We start from the raw sequence: 19,470 nt of genomic DNA, 5'->3' as shown, positions 1-19,470 counted from the left end.
GCCACAACCACAGAGGAGCCAAACCCTCCCATCCCGAGCCAAGTTCACCATCAAAGCTCCAAGACCTGCTCCTGTTCCATACCATGAACACAGCTTTAATTGCCACAGGTGCTCGGACACAGACAACCTGCTGGTACATCCCAGCCCTGCAGAGATGCCAGCAGCAGCTCCTGGCCCCTGCTGTGGCCGCACTCCCCGGCTGCACTGCACTGGCTCCGTGCTGGGGGAACAGTGGGAGAGCCACAGCCCCGCACGGCTGAGTCTGGAGCATCTGCCTTCCACATCCTCTGCTGTGCATTAAAAATAAAGCAATAAATAGCAAAAAATAGATATGTACATAAATAAAAGAACCCTTTTTGTTTGTTTGTTTGTTTGTTTTTCCTACAGGACCGTCTGGAGCTGCCCGCGGCGTTCAGCTGACGAGCATGGGGAGGAAGTGTGTGGAGAGGTGCTGCCGGCGTGTCTTGCCCCCTTGCCGTGGCCTGCCCTTGCTATTGAGCGAGAGGAACATGGGGCGGCCGCGGTGCCGCCAGTGCAGCGACGCGTAGGTGTTGTAGCCGTTCTCTTCGATGCGCTCCGTGAACTTGCAGTTGGGGCTGAACTCCTTCTGGCAGGAGAGGGAAGGGGGTGAGGGGTGGCTATGCTCAGCTGCGGCCAGTTGGACCCCAAGAGTGGGGCAGGGCAGGACCCTGGCTCCTCCCTGGTCCCCGGGGTGCAGAGGGACTTGGTGGGTGCAATCCCCTGCTGGGGAGCAGGTCAGGGCATGGGAAACCAGGACCCTGTTCCAACTCTGCCCTGAGCCTCTGACCCTGGTGCAGTCCCTCCCAGGAGGCAGCGTCCGACCTACCGACCCGTAGAGCCTCCCCCGCTTGTTCATGGCCAGGTAGAAGCCGGTGTGCACTGCCCGGATGGCCACGACGCCGACACGCACTGACCGGATCTCGACGATGCCTGCGGGATGGAAGCATGGCATGAGCCAGGGAGGGACGGGCCACCTCCCTGAGGGGCCCTGCCGCAATGCTGCGTCTGTGGCCTCAGTGTCCCTCCAGAGGGACGGAGTTGCTGATCCTCACCCAGAGCCAGAGCAGCCAGAGGAACAAGGGCTGCAGCCCAAGCTGGGGGTGGGAGGGGGAACCTCTGATCCAAGGAAGGTTTGATCTTTACTCCTCTCCTCCCCAGGGTCCAGCCACTTCGCAGGAGCCAGGCCGTGTGGGAGCGATGCCAAGCACAGCCTCATGTGTGTCCTCCCCTCACTGGCAGCGCTGCCCGTGCATCCATCCCCAACGCACCCGCAGTGCCCCGGGCACCTGACCCACCTCCCGCGGCGCCCGGCCCCGGCACACACAGGGCACTGAGGCTGGCGTGGCTCTTGGAGGGGCAAAGTGTGCGTGGGGATGGCAGCGACAGCAGATATCATGTTTTGGTGGGCGAGGGCTGCGGGGGCAGGAATGGGCCAAGACAGTGCCATCCGTGAATGCCCGATTGCCTGGTGGCACAAGCGAGGACAAGCAGCACTGCGGGCTGGCGGGTGGAGGAGCGCTGCAGGATCTGAGGATGAGCCCGGGGGGCGGCTGCAGCCGGGCTGTGAAGCCACAGCTGGGCTGGCGTGTGTGTGCCCCGACCGCCGAGCTCCGGCTCGGCCGCTAATGGGAAAGGCATGTGGTCAGACCAGCGGCTCTGGCACGGGAAACACCCAGAGCATCATCACAGCCTTTGGATTCCTGCACTGCTTCACGCCGGCCAGCCCGGAGTGCCGCTGCCCGCCCTGCCGCCCGCCAGGCACACGACGCAGTGGGAGGGGAAGGAATGTCCAGTGAGAGCAGTGTGGGCAGGGCAGCAGGAAGGGCTGGAGCCACAGCGGGATCTGCCCATGGGCACCACTGCAGGGGCTGCCCCGGCTGGACAGGGTGGGAGGACACGCAGAGGCTCCGGCTAGTGGTGGCACACAGATCGCGGAGGGCTGCAGCCCCTGGTCAGGGGCTTTCATCAATCCCCCGGCGTTGCTGGCATTCCCCGGGCATCACCTGCCTGCGGGAGGCTGGGTGCGGACGGCGTGGATACAGCACTGGGGCGGCGTGAGGGCTCCCGAGCGTTCGGCTCCTCGGGGATTTTCAGCCCAGTTGCTTCGGTGCTGCCACCGGTCCCGGCAGCTGCCGCAGGGCCCGGCCCAGGGAAGCCACTGACGAGCAGCAGTGGAGGGGAAGGGCTGGGCGAATGCCTGTGAATCCGTCCCACTTGATCACTGTCTGGAGCTGCTGCTATTTATAAGGACTTGTGCTTTTCTAAAAATAACCCCCTTCTGTTCCTAGCGCCCTGGCCGGCTCTGCCGCCCTTTGTTTGCAGGTGCCTGGCCAGTATCTGGCCAGTGCCAGCTCCCAGTGCTCCCAGTCTCACACTCAGCCCCAGAGGGGTCTCGGAGAGGCTGGGGCAGGCGCAGGGCTTGAGGTGGGGGAGTCCCTGGAAGATCCCCCTCCACCCTAGAGCTGCCAGTGGGGCTGGTCCAGCAGCTTCTGCAAGGGCTGTGGAGCAGAGCCCGCGCCCAGCCCAGGTGCACACAGATAAGCAGAGTGAGCCCCATGTACAGCCCGGAGCTGCTCCGCCTGCCAGGCCCCGTGGCCACACCGTCGAGGGAACGTGTTGGGGTGCTTTGTGCTGGCAACGTGCCTGGTCGGGACTTCCGACAGCCTCCGACACTACAGGAGGGTTCCCTGGGCTGGGCTTGGCTCCCATGTCCTGTGGCTGCTGGGAGATGTCATGTGCTGGCCGGGAGATAGGGCAGCCCCTGCTAGGGCTGGGGCTGGGGGTGCTGCAACCCTCCTGCCCCAAACCCCAACACCCTGTCAGGGCACCTGGGAGATGTTCATGCATCCCCCTTTCCCGAGGCCCCCAGTATCCCCCTCCTGGTCCAGTTACTGTCCTGCCAGCCTGGTGCCCCCATCCCTGTCCCAGGGTCTTGGACCCTGCACCCCAATGGGCAGCTGATACTCGTGCACTTGCAGCCCTGACTCTCGCTGAAGTCATACAGTGACTGCCACGTCCTTGGGGACTCTGTCCCCCTGCCCACCCAGCTGTTTCTGTGCCGAGTCCCAACCTGCTCTGCAGGCAGCAGCTGCTCCGTGGTCCCCTCTGACGGGGATGTTCCGCTTTCCCACATCTGACAGATGCCCCATTCTGGAACCAGCATCACCGCAAAACTTCCTACATCCCTCCTCCTGAGCCTTTTTTCCGCAGTGTGCTTGTGGAGGAACGATCAGAGATTCCTCCCAGTCCAAGGAAGAGCAGGGGGGCATCGTGCACTGGCAGGACGAGATGGGACAAAGGACCCCGGAGAGACCCCCTAGGACACCCCAGCAAGCAACGCCGGGTCCCCGGGCAGTGGCCGCCAGTGTCCGCGCCCCTCTCATGGCTCCCACAGTGCGACGACGGGGGCGAGGGCAGCCGGAGCCGGTTGTGCCCAAAGAACGGCTTGCTCCGGCCGGCGGGGACGGAGGGCACAGCGGAGGACTTCGGCTGAGATTTCCCCAGAGGGAAGAGCTGCGGGCTCTCTCTGGGCCGGGCATGGAGGGGTCCCGTCGCCGATCCGAGGCGCCTCCGTCCAGCCTCCTCCCCGGTCCAGCCCCGGCAGCGCCCGCCTCTACCGCAGCCCCGGCAGCCGGCGGGATCGGGCTCTCGCCCGCCGTGGGCGGTGGACGGCCCCAGATCCTGACTCTTCCCCGTCCCGGTCCCGCTCTCGTCCCCACTCACTGCCCGGCCGCTCCCTCCAGCGCGTTCCCTCCACGCCGCCGCCGCCGTCGATGCGCAGGAAGAAGCGGGTGGCGGAGAAGAGCCGCCGCCAGCGCACGTCGCCCTCCAGATGCCCGTAGCTGCGGGGGGGCCGCCGGCCGGTCCCGGTGGCACTGCCCGGCCCCGGCCCCGGCCCCGGCCCCGGCCCCGCCAGCACGGCGAGTGCCCCGGCGAGGCAGGCGGCGATGGCGGCGGGGCCCCCGCGCCTCATGGCGGCGGGCGGCGGGCGGGCGGCGGGCGACGGGCGATGGGCCATGGCCACGGCGGCGACCGGCGACCGGCCCCGACGGCGCGAGCGGCCAGGGATGGGCGGCCCGGGGCGGGGCGGTGAATGGGCGGGGCGGGGGTTGGGGCGGTGCCTCCCATTCATAAATCGGCACCCCGACGGCTGTCCCGGGTCACCGGCCGCGGTCACTCGCCTACGCCCGCGCGTCGTCCGGTTGGGGACTGCACACTCCGGTATCCGCCGTCGGCCGCGACGGGCGGGCAAGGGACGAGCGCCGCGGGCACAGAGTGTGGGGAGAGGTGGAGGGCGCGGCGTTGCTGTGACTCAGGACACGGGGATGCTGGTCCCGACCTGAGACGCGCCGATCTCGGGCCGGAGAGGCACGGGTCAGCCGGGCTCCGCCGTGTTCCCTGGGCTCCGCCACCTCCCGGGATCCCCGGACACCGCCGTGTCCCGGGATCCGCGCTCGTCCCGACCCACCCCGTCGGGGCCGCCACGGCCGCCAGGGGGCGCGGGGGCGCTGCCGCGCTGCACCATGGGAGCTGTAGTCCGGCGCGGCGAGACTCGCGCTCCCGGCGTGCCGCGCGCTGGCGCGTGCGCGGTGCCGCGCGGCGCGCGTGGGCCGGGGATGTCGCTGCTGCGGCTGCGGGCGGTGCTGAGGGGCCCGGGCGGGCTGAGGGGGCCCGGTGAGCGGGAACGGGGACCGGGGCGGACGCGGAGGCACCGGCGGGACACGCAGGGGCCGTGGCGCCACGGAGGCACCAGGGGGGACATGGAGGGACGGGCGGGGATACGAGGAGACCAGGACACGCCCCGAGTGTGGGGACGGAGCTGGCCCGGGACGTCCCACGATTCTGAGCATTCTCTGGGACACACCTGGAGGCTGGAAGGGTCTTTTTTTGCGTCGTGAGCACCCCACGGATGGAGTCGGTACTGTGGAAGTGCTGGGATATTGTTACTCCCCAGAGGGCTGACAGGGGCGCTCCGGGTCCCGTGCCGGCCCTGGGATAGTGCCCGCCTGCTCTGGGGGTTCTGGGGTGCTGCCACCCCCTTCACAGCGCTGGGGTTTGTGGTGTCCCTGGGGTCATGGTGCTTCTGAGTCTATGGATCCAGGGGGTGAGGCGTGTCCCTGTTCCTCCTGCCCTCCCGTGCTGCTGCTGGAGCAGCTGAGCTGAGAAGCGTCCCTCGCTCGATCTGTCCCCACTGTGTCCAGCTGAGGCTGTGGGGCAGAGTGGGGGTCAGGAAGTGCTCGAGGGAGCGAAGCTTTCTCTGATCCCCATATCTTTGCGTTCTTCCGTGGCAGTGATCCCGTGGAGAATCACCAGGAGCTACTCCTCTGCCAGTACCAAGGAGAAGGCAAACAGAAATGGCACTTGTGAGAGGACAGAGCTGCTGGAAGGTGAGTGTTGGGAGAGCTGCAGTGAGAAGACAGCAGTCAGACCAGCCTGAGCTGTTGCTTTTTCTCTGGCAGTGACACTGCTGGGTTCCTGAGATGCTGGGGTGGGCCCCAGCTTGCAGGTAGATCTCAGAGAGACAGTGGTTGGCATCTCTGTCTGGGAGCGGGGCTGGGCAAGGAGGGATGAAGTTCTTGTGTGAACCCTTTTTTTCTGACCATGATCCTGGTACTTCCAGAGTGAGGACAGGACAGAGCCTTCTGCTGTGCCTTGTCTCCCATCACCTTTTTCTGTTTCCCACTAGTGCTCAAAGCTCGAGCAAAGCAGCTCCAAGGCAGTAGCGTCCCGGAGGTGGTGGTCAACAAAGTGGAACTGGCCCCACTGGACAATGACAAGTACCAGGAGGCTGTGGCTCCTAGCCGCAAGGAGAAGCCCCCCATTCCCAGGGCACGGGATGATGGCCTGGCCCAGTCCAGCACCTGGGCCAAAAAGTTGCAGAAGGAGATGTACATCCGACAGCTGAAGGTGGAGCAAGAATTGCCCAGTGCTGCCTCCCAGCTGGCTCTGGAGGGCCAGGTCAAGCTAGAGGTCGAGGCAGAGGCCAGAGCCAAAGCAAAAATCATGAACAGCCCAAAGATCCCAATGACGAAAGCAGCCGCTGCCTGGAGCCAGAGCTCTGGTGGCCCCCACAGCAAGCCCAGGGTAGTGGAAGCGAAGGAAGGTGCACAGCTGAAGAGGCCTCAGAGGATGCCAAGGGACAACAGTAACCAACAGGTCCTGCAGCAGACCATCCAGTCCAACCTGGAGTGCTTCCTGTTCCTGCAGCAGCCGGAGCAGGCCGAGCAGTACCTCCTGCTGTGCCACAGCTCTCCCGTGAAGAGGAAGGTGCTGGACGTTGGTGCCTACAACACTGTGATGCGCATCTGGGCCAGGAAGGTACCGAGCCGTGGGTGCTCCGGGTGGGAGAGGGGCTGGCTCGTGAGGAAGAGCCTCCAGCTGGTTTTACCTGTGGGTGTCACACCTGCCTTCAGCACGTGTTCAAGCTGTGTTTCAGCCGGGGGGGACGGAGCTGGCATGAGGCCACAGATCTGTGTGAGGTGGCTTTGAGGGGAAGAAGGGAATGGGGAAAGGGCGGGGTAGACATGCCTAAATCTGAACAGGAGCAGAGGGGTGTGGAGCTGTGATTTTGGGGCTGCTGGTGGCAGTGTGCACAGCCTCCTTCCCTTCTCACCTGCAGGGCTGCTTGAATCGCATTGACCGATTGTTTTCCATGCTGGAGCCCGCCGGCCTCCGGCCCAACTTGGACTCTTACGCGGTGGCCCTGGAGTGCATGGGCCGGAACCAGTCGCCTCCCAAAGCCATCTGGAGGTAACGCCTGCCTCAGGTGCTGCTGAGCCTTGGGAGCAGCAGCTCCACATCCTGTGCTTGGAGAACTGGGAGATGCAGCAGGTCGAGGTCAGGAAGAGCTGCCCCTGCTGTGTGCCCACTTGGATGCTCTGACCCACTTCTCATGGCCAGATTTTGGGGTGGGCACAGCTCCCACAGCACCCTCCCTGCCACTCCCAGCTACTGGGGAGTTTGTCTGAGATCGTGCAGGGAGAGGAGATGTGGGAAGTGAGAACAGGCACTGCTCTCCCCATAGCTGAGCTGGGAGAGCCCCTCTCCAGTCAGGGACTCCTTGGTTCTTCACCTGTCACAGGCATCTCGCTCCTCTGGCTTCTCCATTGCTGCCTGCTGGGAATGGCTTGGCTCCTCTGTTTGTTTTTATGGCACTTCTGTGGAGTTTGCCCTTTTTGGCGGGCTCAGTCACATAGCTGATTCCTGCAGGGCTCTTCAGAGGAGTGTGGTCAGGAGGTTCAGGTGGATTTCATGGAGCGTAAAGGACTGGAAAGTGTCAGTGCAGGGACTGAAGCGGGGAGCTGAAGGAGCCCTGTAAGTTCCCACAGGCTGGGCCTAGGGGCAGTGCCTGGGGCTGGAGGCACATCCTCCTCTCCAGAGCATGGAGAAAGCTTCTGAAGCACTGCTGCTGAATCTTAGGGATTTATCACTGGCCTCTCCATCCTTTGGCTGCCAACAAGTTCTAGATGCCTTCAAGGGAATTCAGTCTTCAGTCAGCTGACTCCGAGTGGGCTGGCAATGACTGTCCTGGATGGTGTGGGAGCTGTGTCAGTGCAGCACAGGCTGTGGGGCTGCCTGTGGGCAGCTTGGTCCCGCAGTGGCCAGAGCTTGGCCTCTCTGCCCAGGCAGCTCCGCAGCCGTGTGGGCAGAGGGATGGACACCTGATCCCTGTAACCTGAGGCGGGTGACCTTGTGGGACAGGCTGTGCTGAGGCAGCTCCTGCTCCAGCAGCTTCTGTACAACATGCTCAGGCCCTTGGGGAAGATCGAGCCTGTTCTGTCTGCCCCTCCTCAGATACCTGCAGCATCTGAACAGCAATGGCTTCCACGTGGATGAGCTCTTCCAAAAGTGCCTGTTTGAGGCAGATGAGAAGGAGATGGTGCTGTGGGCCATTAGGACTGTGCAGCCCAGCTACCAGCTGCCTCCTCCACCCAGCCCCCAGATCTGCAAGTCTTCTCTGCTCCAGGACTTCTATTCCAGAGTAAGCCACAGCACTCAGGGAGGTGTTGAAGCTGACCAGGTGGTCTTCACAGGTGTTCTCAGCTACAGCCCAGGGGAGGGCTGAAGGGGAAGAACCTTTTAGCCTGATCTCTGCTCAATATCCCACACAAATCATCAAATGAATGATGTTACCAACAGCCTTACAGAGGAACATCAAAGCAGAGGGCTGCAGGGGGCTGGAGATGGCCTCCATGCACTGGAGGGAGTGCTTGGGGAGGTGCTTGGCCACAACACAGGAGCAGAGCAGCCTCTGGGGTTTGCCTGCCAGAGAGCTCTGGACCCAGAAGTCCCAGCAAGATGCTTTCAGCCCAGACTTGTACCACAAGCCTCTTGCAGGGAAGCTGGGAGATTGAGCACGGCTTCTCTTCCTCCCACTTTGGGCACTGACTGCCTCTCTCTCATTGCAGGAGACGATGGTGTCGTACCCCAAGCTGGATTTCTCTGTGAAGGAGTTGCAGGAGTGCTTCCAGCAGCAGCTGGAGATGGAGCTGAAGAACACCATAACCATTGAGTCAGTGGAGGCAGCCAAGCCCCTGACCCCGCAGGCTGTCAAAGCGGTAAAGCTCTGGGGGCAGGGGGGCCATTGCAGCCCTCAGGACCTGTGGGTGAGAGCTGGGGCTCCGTGAGCTAAAGAGGGGGCAGCTCATGCTGACCAGCTCTCTTCCTTCCTTTTCCATGCAGCGTGAGCTGCTGGCCACCCTCCGCTCCCAGTGGCACAATGCCATCCTCCAGGCCCTGCAGAATTCCAAGCGCAGCATGGCCAGGCCCAAGAAGCTGTCCAAGTACAGCGTCCTCTACCCCTACCTGTGCCTGCTGCCAGATGAGGAGTATGTGGACATCATGCTGCAGGTAAGAGCCTGCCCTGCCCTCACAGGAGTGGGGCTGGACCATCAACCATGGGGCAGTCACAGAGCACTAATGTCCCACTTGAGCCAGCAGGGTTGGAGCTTCCTGAGAGTTTTACCAGGTTATTAGGTGCAGGCTGTGTGCTCCCTGTGCAGAGCAGCCAGAGAAATCCTGCTCTGTCCTGGTTGTGTTTCCTTTCTCACCATCTGTTCAGCATCATGGAAATCAGCATCTTCCTGTGCTCCCTGCACAGCAGTTTTAACTCCCGCTTTGTCTCTCTGCTGTGTCTCTCTATTCCTCCTTCTTAAGACCCTCTTTGCCTTCCCCTTTCCCAGGTCCTCAATGATCTGTCTCCACAAGGTGAGTCCCTGGCAATCCTGGCCAGAGAACTGGGCTCCAAGGTCTATGACAGGTACATCATCCAGAGGAAGCTGCGCAGCTGCCAGCTGGAGAAGGTGCAGGAGATCTATGAGAAGTACATCCAGCTGCTGGCAAAGGACAGCCAGGTAGGAGCCCTTGGAGCCAGGTGTCCCATGCAGGAAAGCTCTGGGCTTTGCAGGGCAGGAGGGGAGAAAGGGGCCCAGGCCACTGCCCTGGGCACGTCAAGGACCGTGTGAGTAGGTTGTTCCCAGAGCTGAGTGCACATGGGGGCAAGCAGGTCTGCAATCTGGGCAGGAGGGGCAGGATGCTGTGGGAACAGGGTGTCAGCACTGGGATGTGGCAAGAGGAAGGACTTCGCAGTGCCACTGTTCCCATTCTCATTGTTGGGCTCACCCCAGCCTCCCCAGCCCTCCCTCCCCGAACACTCCTGTCAGGGAGGACCTCATGGGGACACAAAGATAGGAGAGTCCTTCTCAGAGCCACATCTCAGGCAGATAGATCCCATCCAGCAAACCCCCTGGGAGCAGCATGGCTGGCCTCTCCAGCTGACCCTATTTTCTCCTTCCACCTCCCAGCCTAAACAGTACTTGCCACGGGAATACTGGGAGAAGCTGGTGGCAGAAGCAGGCTTTGGGCCCTCCCTTAACTTGAAGAACTGCAGCTGGCCCTGCGTGCTCCTCATGCGCCTGGGCATGCACATGCTGGAGCTCCTGGTGAAGTCAGTCAAGGTGCCCAGGAACATCCTCAATCGTCGCCTGGAGTCCAGGCCTATTCCTGTCCTCTACCACGTCTACTCCTTCTACAGCAACTGGCAGGTGAGCCTCATCCTGGGGCCTCTGGGGCTGTGCAGGATACCCCTTCCTCAAAATCAGACCCTTGCAAGGCCCTTTTCTGTTCTTGCTGCTGTTCCTGCTGAGGGATGCTTTGAGGAGCCCTTGGTTCTGTGTGGGTGCTCTCCTTACTTGGCATGATGCTTATGGAATGGCTGACTGACTGCAGGTTCTTCCACACTCCAGCCCTAATCCTCTACTGCTGATTCTCCTCTCCAGGTCGGGCTGGTAAAGCCCCATCCCATCTTCTCCCAGCTTGTGGCGAACGCTGCAGAGACCACGCTGACCTTCAACTCCTCTGCCATGCCCATGCTGTGCCCCCCGCTGCCCTGGACCTCCCCCCGTTTTGGCGCCTTTGTCCTCAACGACACCAAGCTGATGCGCTTCATGGATGAGACCATCCACCACCAGCTGCTCCTGGAGCAGCGTCCCCTCGTGAACCTCCACCCCGTGCTGGATGCCCTGAACCAACTGGGCAACTGCGCCTGGAAGATCAACCAGCCGGTGCTGGATATTATCATCTCCATCTTCAACGACAAAGGGGATGAGAAGCTGGACATTCCACCTCCCCTCTCTGAGGCTCCCAAGCCTCCCACTGCTCCCGGCCATTCCTCAACCTGGAGCAAGTCCCTCAAGCACGAGCTGTTCCTGTGCAAGAAGAAGACTGCAGAGATGCACAGCCTGCGGATGGATGCGCTCTACAAGCTCTCCATCGCCAACTACGTCAGGGACAAGGTGTTCTGGTTCCCTCACAACATGGACTTCCGTGGCAGGACTTACCCATGCCCGCCCTATTTCAACCACCTGGGGAACGATGTCACCCGGGCCATCCTGCTGTTCGCAGAGGGAAGGCCACTGGGGCCCAGGGGACTTGACTGGCTGAAGATCCACCTCATCAACCTGACGGGTCTGAAGAAGAAGAACGCCTTGCAGGAGCGGCTGGAGTATGCCAATGAAATCATGGAGGACATCCTGGACTCAGCTGACCACCCACTCACGGTACGTGGGAGCTTCTAGGAAGTGAAATAAAATGGAAATCACAATCGATTTTGAAACAAAAACATTTTGAAAGATACACTTTTGAGAGGTAAAAAGGGAACAAAGCAATGCAGAAATTCCTAAGTGACACATTCCTGTCTGAAAATATGGTGAAGTACTAGGGAAGTGGAGGCATGGTGGGAGGAGGTGCTGTGCCCAGCGTATCCCAGGTGCTCAGGGGCTCCTGCCTGTGATTTGAGGGGCACAAGAGCACTGCCTGCTCCTACCAGCCTGTGCTTTCTCATTCCCAGGGCAGGAAGTGGTGGATGGACACCGATGAGCCCTGGCAAACCTTGGCATGCTGTATGGAAATCGCCAAAGCCTCGAGGTCCCCAGATCCAGCAGCCTACATCTCTCACTTCCCGGTTCACCAGGTGGGAACGTGGCGGATCCGCACAGCCTGTGTGAGGCTCAGCGGGGCAGGAAAGGAGCATCCAGGTCTCCAACGCTGCAATCTCTGCTCCACGTGGCTGGGTTTTCTTAGGAATGGGAATGCAGTGTTGGGCATCTTGGCATGAGAACTCCGGTGATTTGCTGCTGCCTGCAGCCATCCATGAGCCGGTACAGCCAAGGGCTGCCTTGCTTCCCTTGGCTCGAGCAGAGCCCAGCTGGGAGATTGCTGGCAGCTACCGCAGGGTGAAAGCCAGGCCAGTCTCACCTTCTGCAGCCACAGGATCAGGACTGGAAGCCGGCCCAGCATGACAACACCTGGCTGTCTGGAGTGCTCAGAGCTGTGCTTTGGGGGCCTTTGCTCCACTCCTTCTCCAAGGCTGAAGCCAAGCAGCTCTGCAGGAGCCAATATGGGAGGTCTGGACCTCTGAGGAAGGGCACAGGGACAGAGGTGGCTTCCCCCCATGTTCAGTGCCCTGTCACCTTGTGCCCTGTCCCTGCTCAGGTGCTGCTCAGCTTCCTGAAGGCACCTGTCCTCCCTGGCTGTATGGGGACGTGGCTGATAGTGGCTGTGGGTGAGGGGTGGCTGCTCCTTTCTCTTATGAGATCAAGCGGCCGTGACTGAGTGGGGAGGGCAGCAGTTGTTCTGCCAGTAGCGATGGTCTGGAATATGCATGAGACAGTCAGGACTGATATTTTGATGACAACAAAAGGTCAAGAGAGCAGCTGGGGGTGTGTGGAGGGTGCAGCTAATGAAATATCAGCAAGGACTTCTTCTGGAGGGTACCCGAGTCTTGTTCTGCCTGAGTCATCAGCGCTCAATTAACGGAGCCATCAGGTCCTGGCGCTGCCTTTCCGCACTGCAGGGATTGGGGAGAGGGTGCAGGAGAAAGGGGGCCCTGTCTGAGGGGACCTGACAGTCCTGGGGTATCTGTGGCTCCCTGTGAGCAGGGAGAGCCTGAGCACAGGGGGCCAGGAAAGGCAGCACATCTGGGACAAACATTGCTGCCAGTGCGGTCTGGGGAGCACCAAGATCTTCATGCACCCTCAGTCAGGTCCTGCCTGTCTCACCCCAGCTGCTCTTGGTTCCAGGAGGGCTGCAAGGGCAGCTGCTGTGGCAGATGCTCACTGTGCCTCTGATGCAGCTTTGGGAAGTCTGAGTGGAAGCTGGTTTCTCTCAGAGGGATGTTTTCATCCGCTGGCAGTGCAGCTGGCTGGAGCTGCAGAGCCAGCTGGGGCTTCCTGAGGGATCTTTGGCTTGGCCTGTCTTTTCCTGCCTCTGATCCCACTGCTGAGGTTGTTCTAACTGCTGGCTCTTGGGGCTGCTTTTAGCATCCCAGACATATTCAATGTTTTCCCAATTTTCTGGTTTTCAGTGTTTTCACAGAGCTCTGATGTCTTTGGAAACCCACAGAGGTGATGATGTGAGGTTTCTGATTTTAAACCTCACAGGTTGCAGTAGTTAGGGATGGATGCAGGCAGGAAACCTGGCCAGAAGGAAAATGGTCACTGCTGGGAGATGGTCACTGCTCTGAAGGGCGGGGGGGGGGAATAATGACCAACTGAGCCCAGAGTACCTGTGCATGGGGAGGGGGTGGATGAGCAGGGCTGTGTCCACACCCTAACTCCTTGCTTCCCCCGTGCTCTTTCTGCAGGATGGCTCCTGCAATGGGCTGCAGCACTATGCAGCGCTTGGCCGGGACCTCAGCGGCGCTGCCTCCGTCAACCTGGTACCCTGTGGGCTCCCTCAGGATGTCTACAGTGCAGTGGCCCAGCAGGTGAGTCACACTGGGGACACACGGGGTCCTTTTGGACCTGCCTCTTCCTCTTGGTGTGCACAAGGTGACTGCCACTCCCAAGGAGAAAGGTGGGGATGAGTGTGCAGACAGCTGTGGAGGGATGAGCTGGTCAGAGACAGGGACCCTCTGTCCCTGAGTGGGATCTGACTGGAAATCTGTCCTTATGGAGGTGGCTGTGAGAAATCCCCTGGCATTTCTGCTGTCCTCACTTCTCCTGAAGCCTGGGAGAACTAGGCTGGAGAAGTGGAAGAGAGCAGAGTGTGCTCCTCCTCCCTTGGTCACAGCTGGCTGGCCCATGGGTTATGAGATTTTTTTTGAGCTGAGTAGGAGGGAGCGGGGAGAGATTCAACCTTGGTCCTGCTACAAATTCTTTGGTTTCTTTGGCGAGACGTGATGTGAAATTTGCCACTGGGAGAGTGCTGAGCCCTGCCAGACTCACTCAGCTGCCATTGGACCGTGGCTCTCCGGTCTGGGTCTCAGCAGGTTTTCTCCAGGCAGCACCACACCAGAGAGCAGGAAGAGTTCATGGGGATGCAGGGCTTGCTCAGGTATCACTGGGGGGCAGAGGCAGGAGAGCCCAAGTTCTGAGCTACAGTCAGGCTGTGTCCTTGTCCCAGCTGGCACCACCCAGCTGCCAAAGGGACAGTGCCAAGGCAGCAGGGAAGGCTCTGCAGGCGCAGTTATCCATGCTGGATCCCTTCAGCAGGTGCCTTCTGTTATCCAGGGTGGTGAAAATGGGCTGCAGGGATTCTGATGGGAGCTCAGGCCAGGCAGTGCACGGCTGGGACAGTCCCACAGGCCACCAGCCACAGAGGTGCTCAAGCCAGCGTGGCTCATGCTGAGACTGACTCAGGGGCGCTCTCCTCAGGTGGAGGAGTTTCGGAAGAAGGATGCTGAGCGAGGGCTGAAGGTCGCCCAGGTGCTGCAGGGCTTCATCAGCCGCAAGGTGGTGAAGCAGACGGTGATGACGGTGGTGTATGGGGTCACTCGCTACGGCGGCCGCCTGCAGATAGAGAAACGCCTCAAGGAGATCGAGGAGTTCCCCGAGGTAGCATTCCTGTGTGTCCCCCTCCCTGGATCCTGTCACTTTCCTCTATGTCTTTGGCTGTCCCTTTGCCTGACCCATCACTCTGCCTCTGGTCTGTGCCAGGAGTACTTGTGGGAAGCATCTCATTACCTGGTGAAGCAGGTGTTCAACAGCATCAAGGAGATGTTCTCAGCAACTCGAAATATCCAGGTAAGGAGCCTGTTGCCCCTTACTTCCACGTGAGTTTCTTTCCCTGGTCCACTCATGCATAGACAAGGGGGTGCTCCATGGGGAGAGTTGGTTCTCCTGGCTCCTGGCCCAGAGAGGATCCTTCTGCCTCAGCCCAGAGGTGTGGGATTGTGCCAAACTCCCCAGTAAGCGCTGGACTGTCACAGTCTGTGGCAAGAGTGAGGGTGGCCTGTGCTGGGAGGGGATGGGGTCTCCCAGCTGCACACTAACTCCAGCTGCTTCCTCCCCTCTTCTGAAGAACTGGCTGACAGAGAGCGCCAAGCTCATCGCCCAGTCGGGCCGGACGGTGGAGTGGGTCACACCGCTGGGGCTCCCCATCATACAGCCCTACTATCGCTCCAGGTCCACTGTGGTGAGTGTCCAGTATGAGGTCTCCTGACCCACTCTCCCTGTGCCACGGTGGGAGCAGGGAAAAGATAGCTGGGCTAGAGCCCGGCAGGTTGGCATCACTGGTGGGTGAGCCTGCAGAGCAGGTAGGATTCCTGTGCACAGGCACATCCTCCAGCCTCATGGCTCCCTGCAGAGCCTGGAGTGTGTGGGTGGGCTGGTGAGGAAGCTCTGCGGCTCCGTCCCACTCAGGCAGCTGGGGCATGGGCCGTTCCTTGCTCTGAGAGCCTCCTCAGGGCTCCTGTGACTCAGTCTCGCTGCTGTTGCCTCCCACTTGCTGCTGTGCTGACTCACAGCCCCCCAGCCTGGCTCCAGCAGCCCTTCTCAGGCCAATTCACCCTTCGAGGGCGAAGGGGTTCAGATGCCTGCCTGCACCCTCAGGAGGGGAGCTGGGCAAGGTGTCACTGGGCAGTGGCAGCTGCCATGGTGCTGGGACACCCTGGAAAGGCACAGGCCCCTCTCCGGAAGAGTGGGGCAGTGCCCAGCCCCCGTGCTGCCTGGCAGTGCAGGGTGACAGCTGCTCCCCTCTCTCCCCGCAGCTGAATTGTGGCATGCAGCGCTTGAGTGTGAAAAACTCCAACAGCAGCCAGTAAGTACAAAACCATGGCCTGCACTGCACCCTTGCTGACCCCAGCCTATGCTCTGGGGACAAGGCCTTCCCATCAGGGAAGCTGTCAAGGAGTTCCAGAGCTCCCATTATCTCTCTGAGCTGCAGAAAGCTGGACAGAGCAGCAGGGCCTTGGGGCCCTCCAGGGCAGACCCCTCACCCCCAGGCTGGGGTGGCACTGCCTCTGTGCCAGTGCTGTCATCTTTGGCCCTGAAATGCCCCAGCTCCGTGCCCTGCTTCGTCCTGCAGGAAACCTGACACTGTGAAGCAGAAGAACGCCTTTCCCCCCAACTTCATCCACTCTCTGGACTCCACACACATGATGCTCACAGCACTGCACTGCCTCAGGTAGGGAGTGGGCAGCTGGGCTCTCACCTGGCTCTTCCCTGGCTCAGGACTCTTCTGGGAGAACATTGCTGGGGCAAGGCATCACATGGGACTGAGGAGTCCCTGGTGGGTGGGCATTTGGGGTTCCTGGCAGAGAAGGAAGAGGAGGCGGCAGGGCAGGGACAGGGAGATCCTGGGACTGGCCACCTCCCTCTGAAGACCTGCCATGCAGGGAGTCCCCCTCCTTATGTGGTCTCTGCTCCTGTCCCAGCCAGAGGTTCTACGTGGGGTGGGTCCATTGCTCAGAGAGGGTCTCAGCACTGCTTCATGGCACCTTTGCCTCCTCCCAGGAAGGGCCTGACCTTCGTCTCAGTCCACGATTGCTACTGGACTCACGCGCTCACCGTGGATGTCATGAACCAGGTAAAAGTGTCCTCCTGGCTTCCTTGTGAGCAAGATCTTGCTGATCTGTGCTCTGGGCCCATGCCAGGCCTCTCCTCCCCTGGGCTTTTCTCCATAGGCTGATTGATTCACCCGGGTGAAGTGAACCTGGGATGTTTGCTGGCGGTTGCAGCTGATTTCCTGGTGCCCCATCTCCTCCCACTCTGCAGGGAGCATGTGGGGGAGAATCTGTGGAAATGGGCACTAAACACAGCCCTGGTAGAGCTGGTGCCCCTGCCCTGCCCTGCCCTGGGTCGTCCTTGTGCTAATGAGGGTCGACCTCTGCTTCACACCTCCCCAGGCTGATTACCTTCACCCTTGTCTGGCAGCCCCCCTTCCCACTCCTGCTGCTTCCCCTGCCCCCCCACCTCTGACCTGTCACTGGGGGAAGGAGGGAAAACACCTGCTAAGCTGCAGCTCGCTGTTGTCTCCCTGGGTCAGGTCTGTCGGCAGCAGTTCGTGGCTCTGCACAGCGAGAAGATTCTGCAGGATCTGTCTCAGTTCATGCTGGAGAAGTACTGCAGGTATTCCTGACCTGTTGGTTCCCCCCCCCACCTCCCAGAGGTCATGTCCAGGTGCTCACAGGTTGTGTCACCTGCCTGGGGGTTGCTCTGGGGGGAAGCTGTCCTTCCTTCTTGCCTGACACCCAAGTCACCTTCAACAGCTGTGTAAAAACCAAGGGCTCTGCCCCCCCTTGCTGCAGAACCGAGGAGGGTTTGGCCTGGGCTGCTGAGGCTGGGCTCCTGCTCTTGCTCTGGGGTGCATGGTCTGTTTTGGAAGAGCTGAATCCTGTTGTCAGGGGCTGCACTGGGGAGCAGAGGAGGGTGTGCCTGGTTCCAGATGCCCTGTGTTCATTTGCTTCCTTCTAGTTCATCCAGCTCCAGCACAGAGCCCATAGCCCATTGGCAGAAGAGACTGATGGAGCAGCTGTCAAATGTCCCCAGGACAGGTAGGAGCACGGGACAGGAACATGCAGAGCTCAGGAGCATTTTGGAGACAAGGGGAATGAGATGGAGTGGCCACCAAAACCACCAAAAGACACAAAGCCAGAGCTGTCTGCTAGGATCAGGTTTCCCCTCCTGTGCTGGGCAGAGCAGTCCAGCACGTCCACATTCCCCTGTAGCATCCCTGTGAGTGGTCCCTGCCATCCTCACTGCGTCCCTGGGATTTCCCCAGGCTGACCCAGCTCTTCCCATCCTGCTCTTGTTCCGCTCCCATCTGTTTCCAACCATGAGCATTTGCTTGGAGATGGGAGTGAGGGACTCGGCATGGTAATTGCCAGGATCTAGATGATATACATGCAATGGGATTAAGGCAATTAGTTTAACTCCTCCTAATCCCTCAGCCCTGTGTCTGCCAGGCCATCTGGCTCTGCCTGACCTCTGTGTGGAGTGGCTCAGTGCTCCATGGGCAGCACACTCCAGGGGCAGGGATCCTTTGTACCCTGAGGCCACTTCTCTCCCCTTGTCCATCCCCACCCTCCTCTCCTCTGACCTCTCCTTCACTCCCCTCAGGTGAATTCAACCTGAAACAGGTTATGGATTCCACCTATTTCTTCAGCTGAGCCCCAGCAGCCCACAGGGTCCTGGGATACCTCTGGACCTCCAGCTGTGGTGGGCACTGGCCCACAATGCTCTTCTGTCCCACATCTCATGGAGAAGGAGGTGCAGCTTCCAGCCCGGCAAGAGCCCTGCTCCACTCTGAGGTGCTGGGGCAAACGGACACTCTGCTGGAGCAGCTGGTGGGGGACAGGGGCTCTGCACTGCTGCTGTCACTGTCTGTCCAGCATAGGGAGAGGGCACCAAGCCCCGGGGAGGGCTGCATCTCTGGGCTGGGGGCGAAGGGCTGTGACAGTAGACAGGATGGCTCCCCTCAGCCCTCAGCCCTCACCCCAGTGCCGTGAGCACTATCCTTTGCCTGTCCTGGGATGCTGTCCCTCTCCTTCCCTCTCCACCAGCAGGGCTTGGACGTGGAGGGGCAGGCAACTGACCTGGACACAGCAGGAGCCCCGGCCCTGCTCTCGGCCACAGGGCAGGTGCTGCTCTGTGCCCTGCTCCAGCTCTGGGCACTGTCCCCACTCTCCATAGTGCAGCCTCTGCAGCTCTTGACTCTCATTTCCAGGGAGGGGTTTTGCTGCTGCTCACTGGGGCTCAGGCAGGGAGAACCACTAACTTGAGGGTCAACATGTAAATACTGTAAATAAAATGGTTTTTGAAATACTAGATGGGACCTGTGTCCTCCTTGAAGTCTTTGCCCAAAGCCTGTGGGGTGCCTGGGCTCTTTTCTCACCTTGCCAGGGGAACAGGGAGGTGAGACTGCTGCCTCCCAGCCTGGCCCTGTTCTGCTGACTGGTCGGGCTTTGGTTACTCACAGGGGTGTCACATTCTGAAAATGCTTTTGTAGCAGAAACATGGAATTGTGCCAGTGCAGCCACAGCAGGAACTGGACTCTTACAGGGGCCAGCTGCAGCTTTTCCAGCCAGGAGTCTCCCATTTTCACTGGACTGTGGCTTCCCAGCCCTCCTCTCCACAGGGCTGGCGCTGGAGATGGTTGGCACCTTGTGACTGGAGCTGTGGTTGGCCCAGTTCTTGGCTGTGCCCTATAACCACAGGCTCACAGCCTGCAGCCAGCTTCTGCCTGGCTGCTGCTGGAGCGAGTGAAAAGCTGCTGGCAGAGGCTTTTCACCTTGTGGCTTTCCTGGCAAGGGAGGCAGCTCTTCAAAGGACAAAGCTGCATCCCACAGCCCGAGCTGGGGCTGTGCCCAGTGTTCCGGCTCCCGGGGCTGGGCACAAGGAGCGGGAGGCAGGGTGGGGAGGGACGGTGGTGAAGAAGCAGAGCCGGAGTCGTGCGTAGCTCTGTCAGCTGCTGACGTTTATTGCACAGGATGGGCTGAATGGGAAGGTGGACGCTTGGAGTGGGGCCCTGTCCCTCCGGCTGCTCGGCCGCAGGGTGCCGGGGCTGGCACGGGCCCCGCGCTCGCGGTACATTCAATGTGGAAGGCTCCAGAGTGCGAGGCAGCGAGGCACACGTGCACACACACACACCTGCACACGCACCCACACACGCATGCACACGCAACACACACACAGGCACCTGGTACACTCGGTGGGTGCCTTCCCCAGCCCC

At 60.8% G+C, this 19,470-nt stretch overlaps 2 protein-coding genes across 4 annotated transcripts; one reads left to right on the top strand and one right to left on the bottom strand.

The window, feature by feature from the left end:
- Positions 1 to 332: 332 nt before the first annotated feature.
- On the bottom strand, positions 333 to 4,039 carry FGF22 (fibroblast growth factor 22). The gene is made up of 3 exons (XM_032092350.1): positions 3,745 to 4,039; positions 848 to 951; positions 333 to 607 (listed from the first exon to the last, which is right to left on the bottom strand). The coding sequence occupies exons 1-3, from the start codon at positions 4,037 to 4,039 to the stop codon at positions 413 to 415; spliced, it is 594 nt and encodes a 197-aa protein (XP_031948241.1). The 3' UTR covers positions 333 to 412.
- A 568-nt stretch (positions 4,040 to 4,607) lies between these two features.
- On the top strand, positions 4,608 to 18,568 carry POLRMT (RNA polymerase mitochondrial). Of its 3 annotated transcripts, none has more exons than XM_032092940.1 (21): positions 4,608 to 4,695; positions 5,313 to 5,408; positions 6,229 to 6,339; positions 6,641 to 6,771; positions 7,816 to 8,002; positions 8,430 to 8,579; positions 8,704 to 8,871; positions 9,204 to 9,374; positions 9,825 to 10,064; positions 10,299 to 11,078; positions 11,369 to 11,491; positions 13,163 to 13,285; positions 14,175 to 14,354; positions 14,457 to 14,543; positions 14,821 to 14,934; positions 15,509 to 15,558; positions 15,826 to 15,924; positions 16,254 to 16,326; positions 16,786 to 16,868; positions 17,214 to 17,293; positions 17,859 to 18,568. In XM_032092940.1, exons 2-21 carry the CDS (start codon positions 5,376 to 5,378, stop codon positions 17,906 to 17,908), a joined length of 3,033 nt encoding a protein of 1,010 aa, XP_031948831.1. In that variant the 5' UTR covers positions 4,608 to 4,695; positions 5,313 to 5,375; the 3' UTR covers positions 17,909 to 18,568. The 3 variants fall into 3 exon arrangements, with proteins under 3 accessions (XP_031948831.1, XP_031948830.1, XP_031948832.1); XM_032092939.1 differs by having other exon boundaries at positions 4,614 to 4,695; positions 5,708 to 6,339; XM_032092941.1 differs by lacking the exon at positions 4,608 to 4,695 and adding an exon at positions 4,818 to 4,939.
- The last annotated feature ends 902 nt before the right edge of the window (positions 18,569 to 19,470 follow it).

Source organism: Corvus moneduloides, chromosome 28, assembly GCF_009650955.1.
Source record: "Corvus moneduloides isolate bCorMon1 chromosome 28, bCorMon1.pri, whole genome shotgun sequence".
Taxonomy (NCBI): domain Eukaryota; kingdom Metazoa; phylum Chordata; class Aves; order Passeriformes; family Corvidae; genus Corvus; species Corvus moneduloides.
The sequence above is the reverse complement of the archived record's forward strand: the minus strand, read 5'-3'. Positions and strand labels throughout refer to the sequence as shown.

What these genes read in the sequence shown, in the direction of transcription:
- FGF22 (XM_032092350.1), bottom strand. Translation starts at nt 4,039, where the DNA reads ATGGCCCATCGCCCGTCGCCCGCCGCCCGCCCGCCGCCCGCCGCCATG. An exon ending in CTGGAGGGAGCGGCCGGGCA is followed by an intron (nt 952 to 3,744) that starts GTGAGTGGGGAC and finishes TCCATCCCGCAG; the next exon opens with GCATCGTCGAGATCCGGTCA. An exon ending in GGGGGAGGCTCTACGGGTCG is followed by an intron (nt 608 to 847) that starts GTAGGTCGGACG and finishes CTCTCCTGCCAG; the next exon opens with AAGGAGTTCAGCCCCAACTG.
- POLRMT (XM_032092939.1), top strand. Translation starts at nt 4,638, where the DNA reads ATGTCGCTGCTGCGGCTGCGGGCGGTGCTGAGGGGCCCGGGCGGGCTG. An exon ending in AGATCGAGGAGTTCCCCGAG is followed by an intron (nt 14,355 to 14,456) that starts GTAGCATTCCTG and finishes GGTCTGTGCCAG; the next exon opens with GAGTACTTGTGGGAAGCATC. An exon ending in ATCGCTCCAGGTCCACTGTG is followed by an intron (nt 14,935 to 15,508) that starts GTGAGTGTCCAG and finishes CTCTCCCCGCAG; the next exon opens with CTGAATTGTGGCATGCAGCG.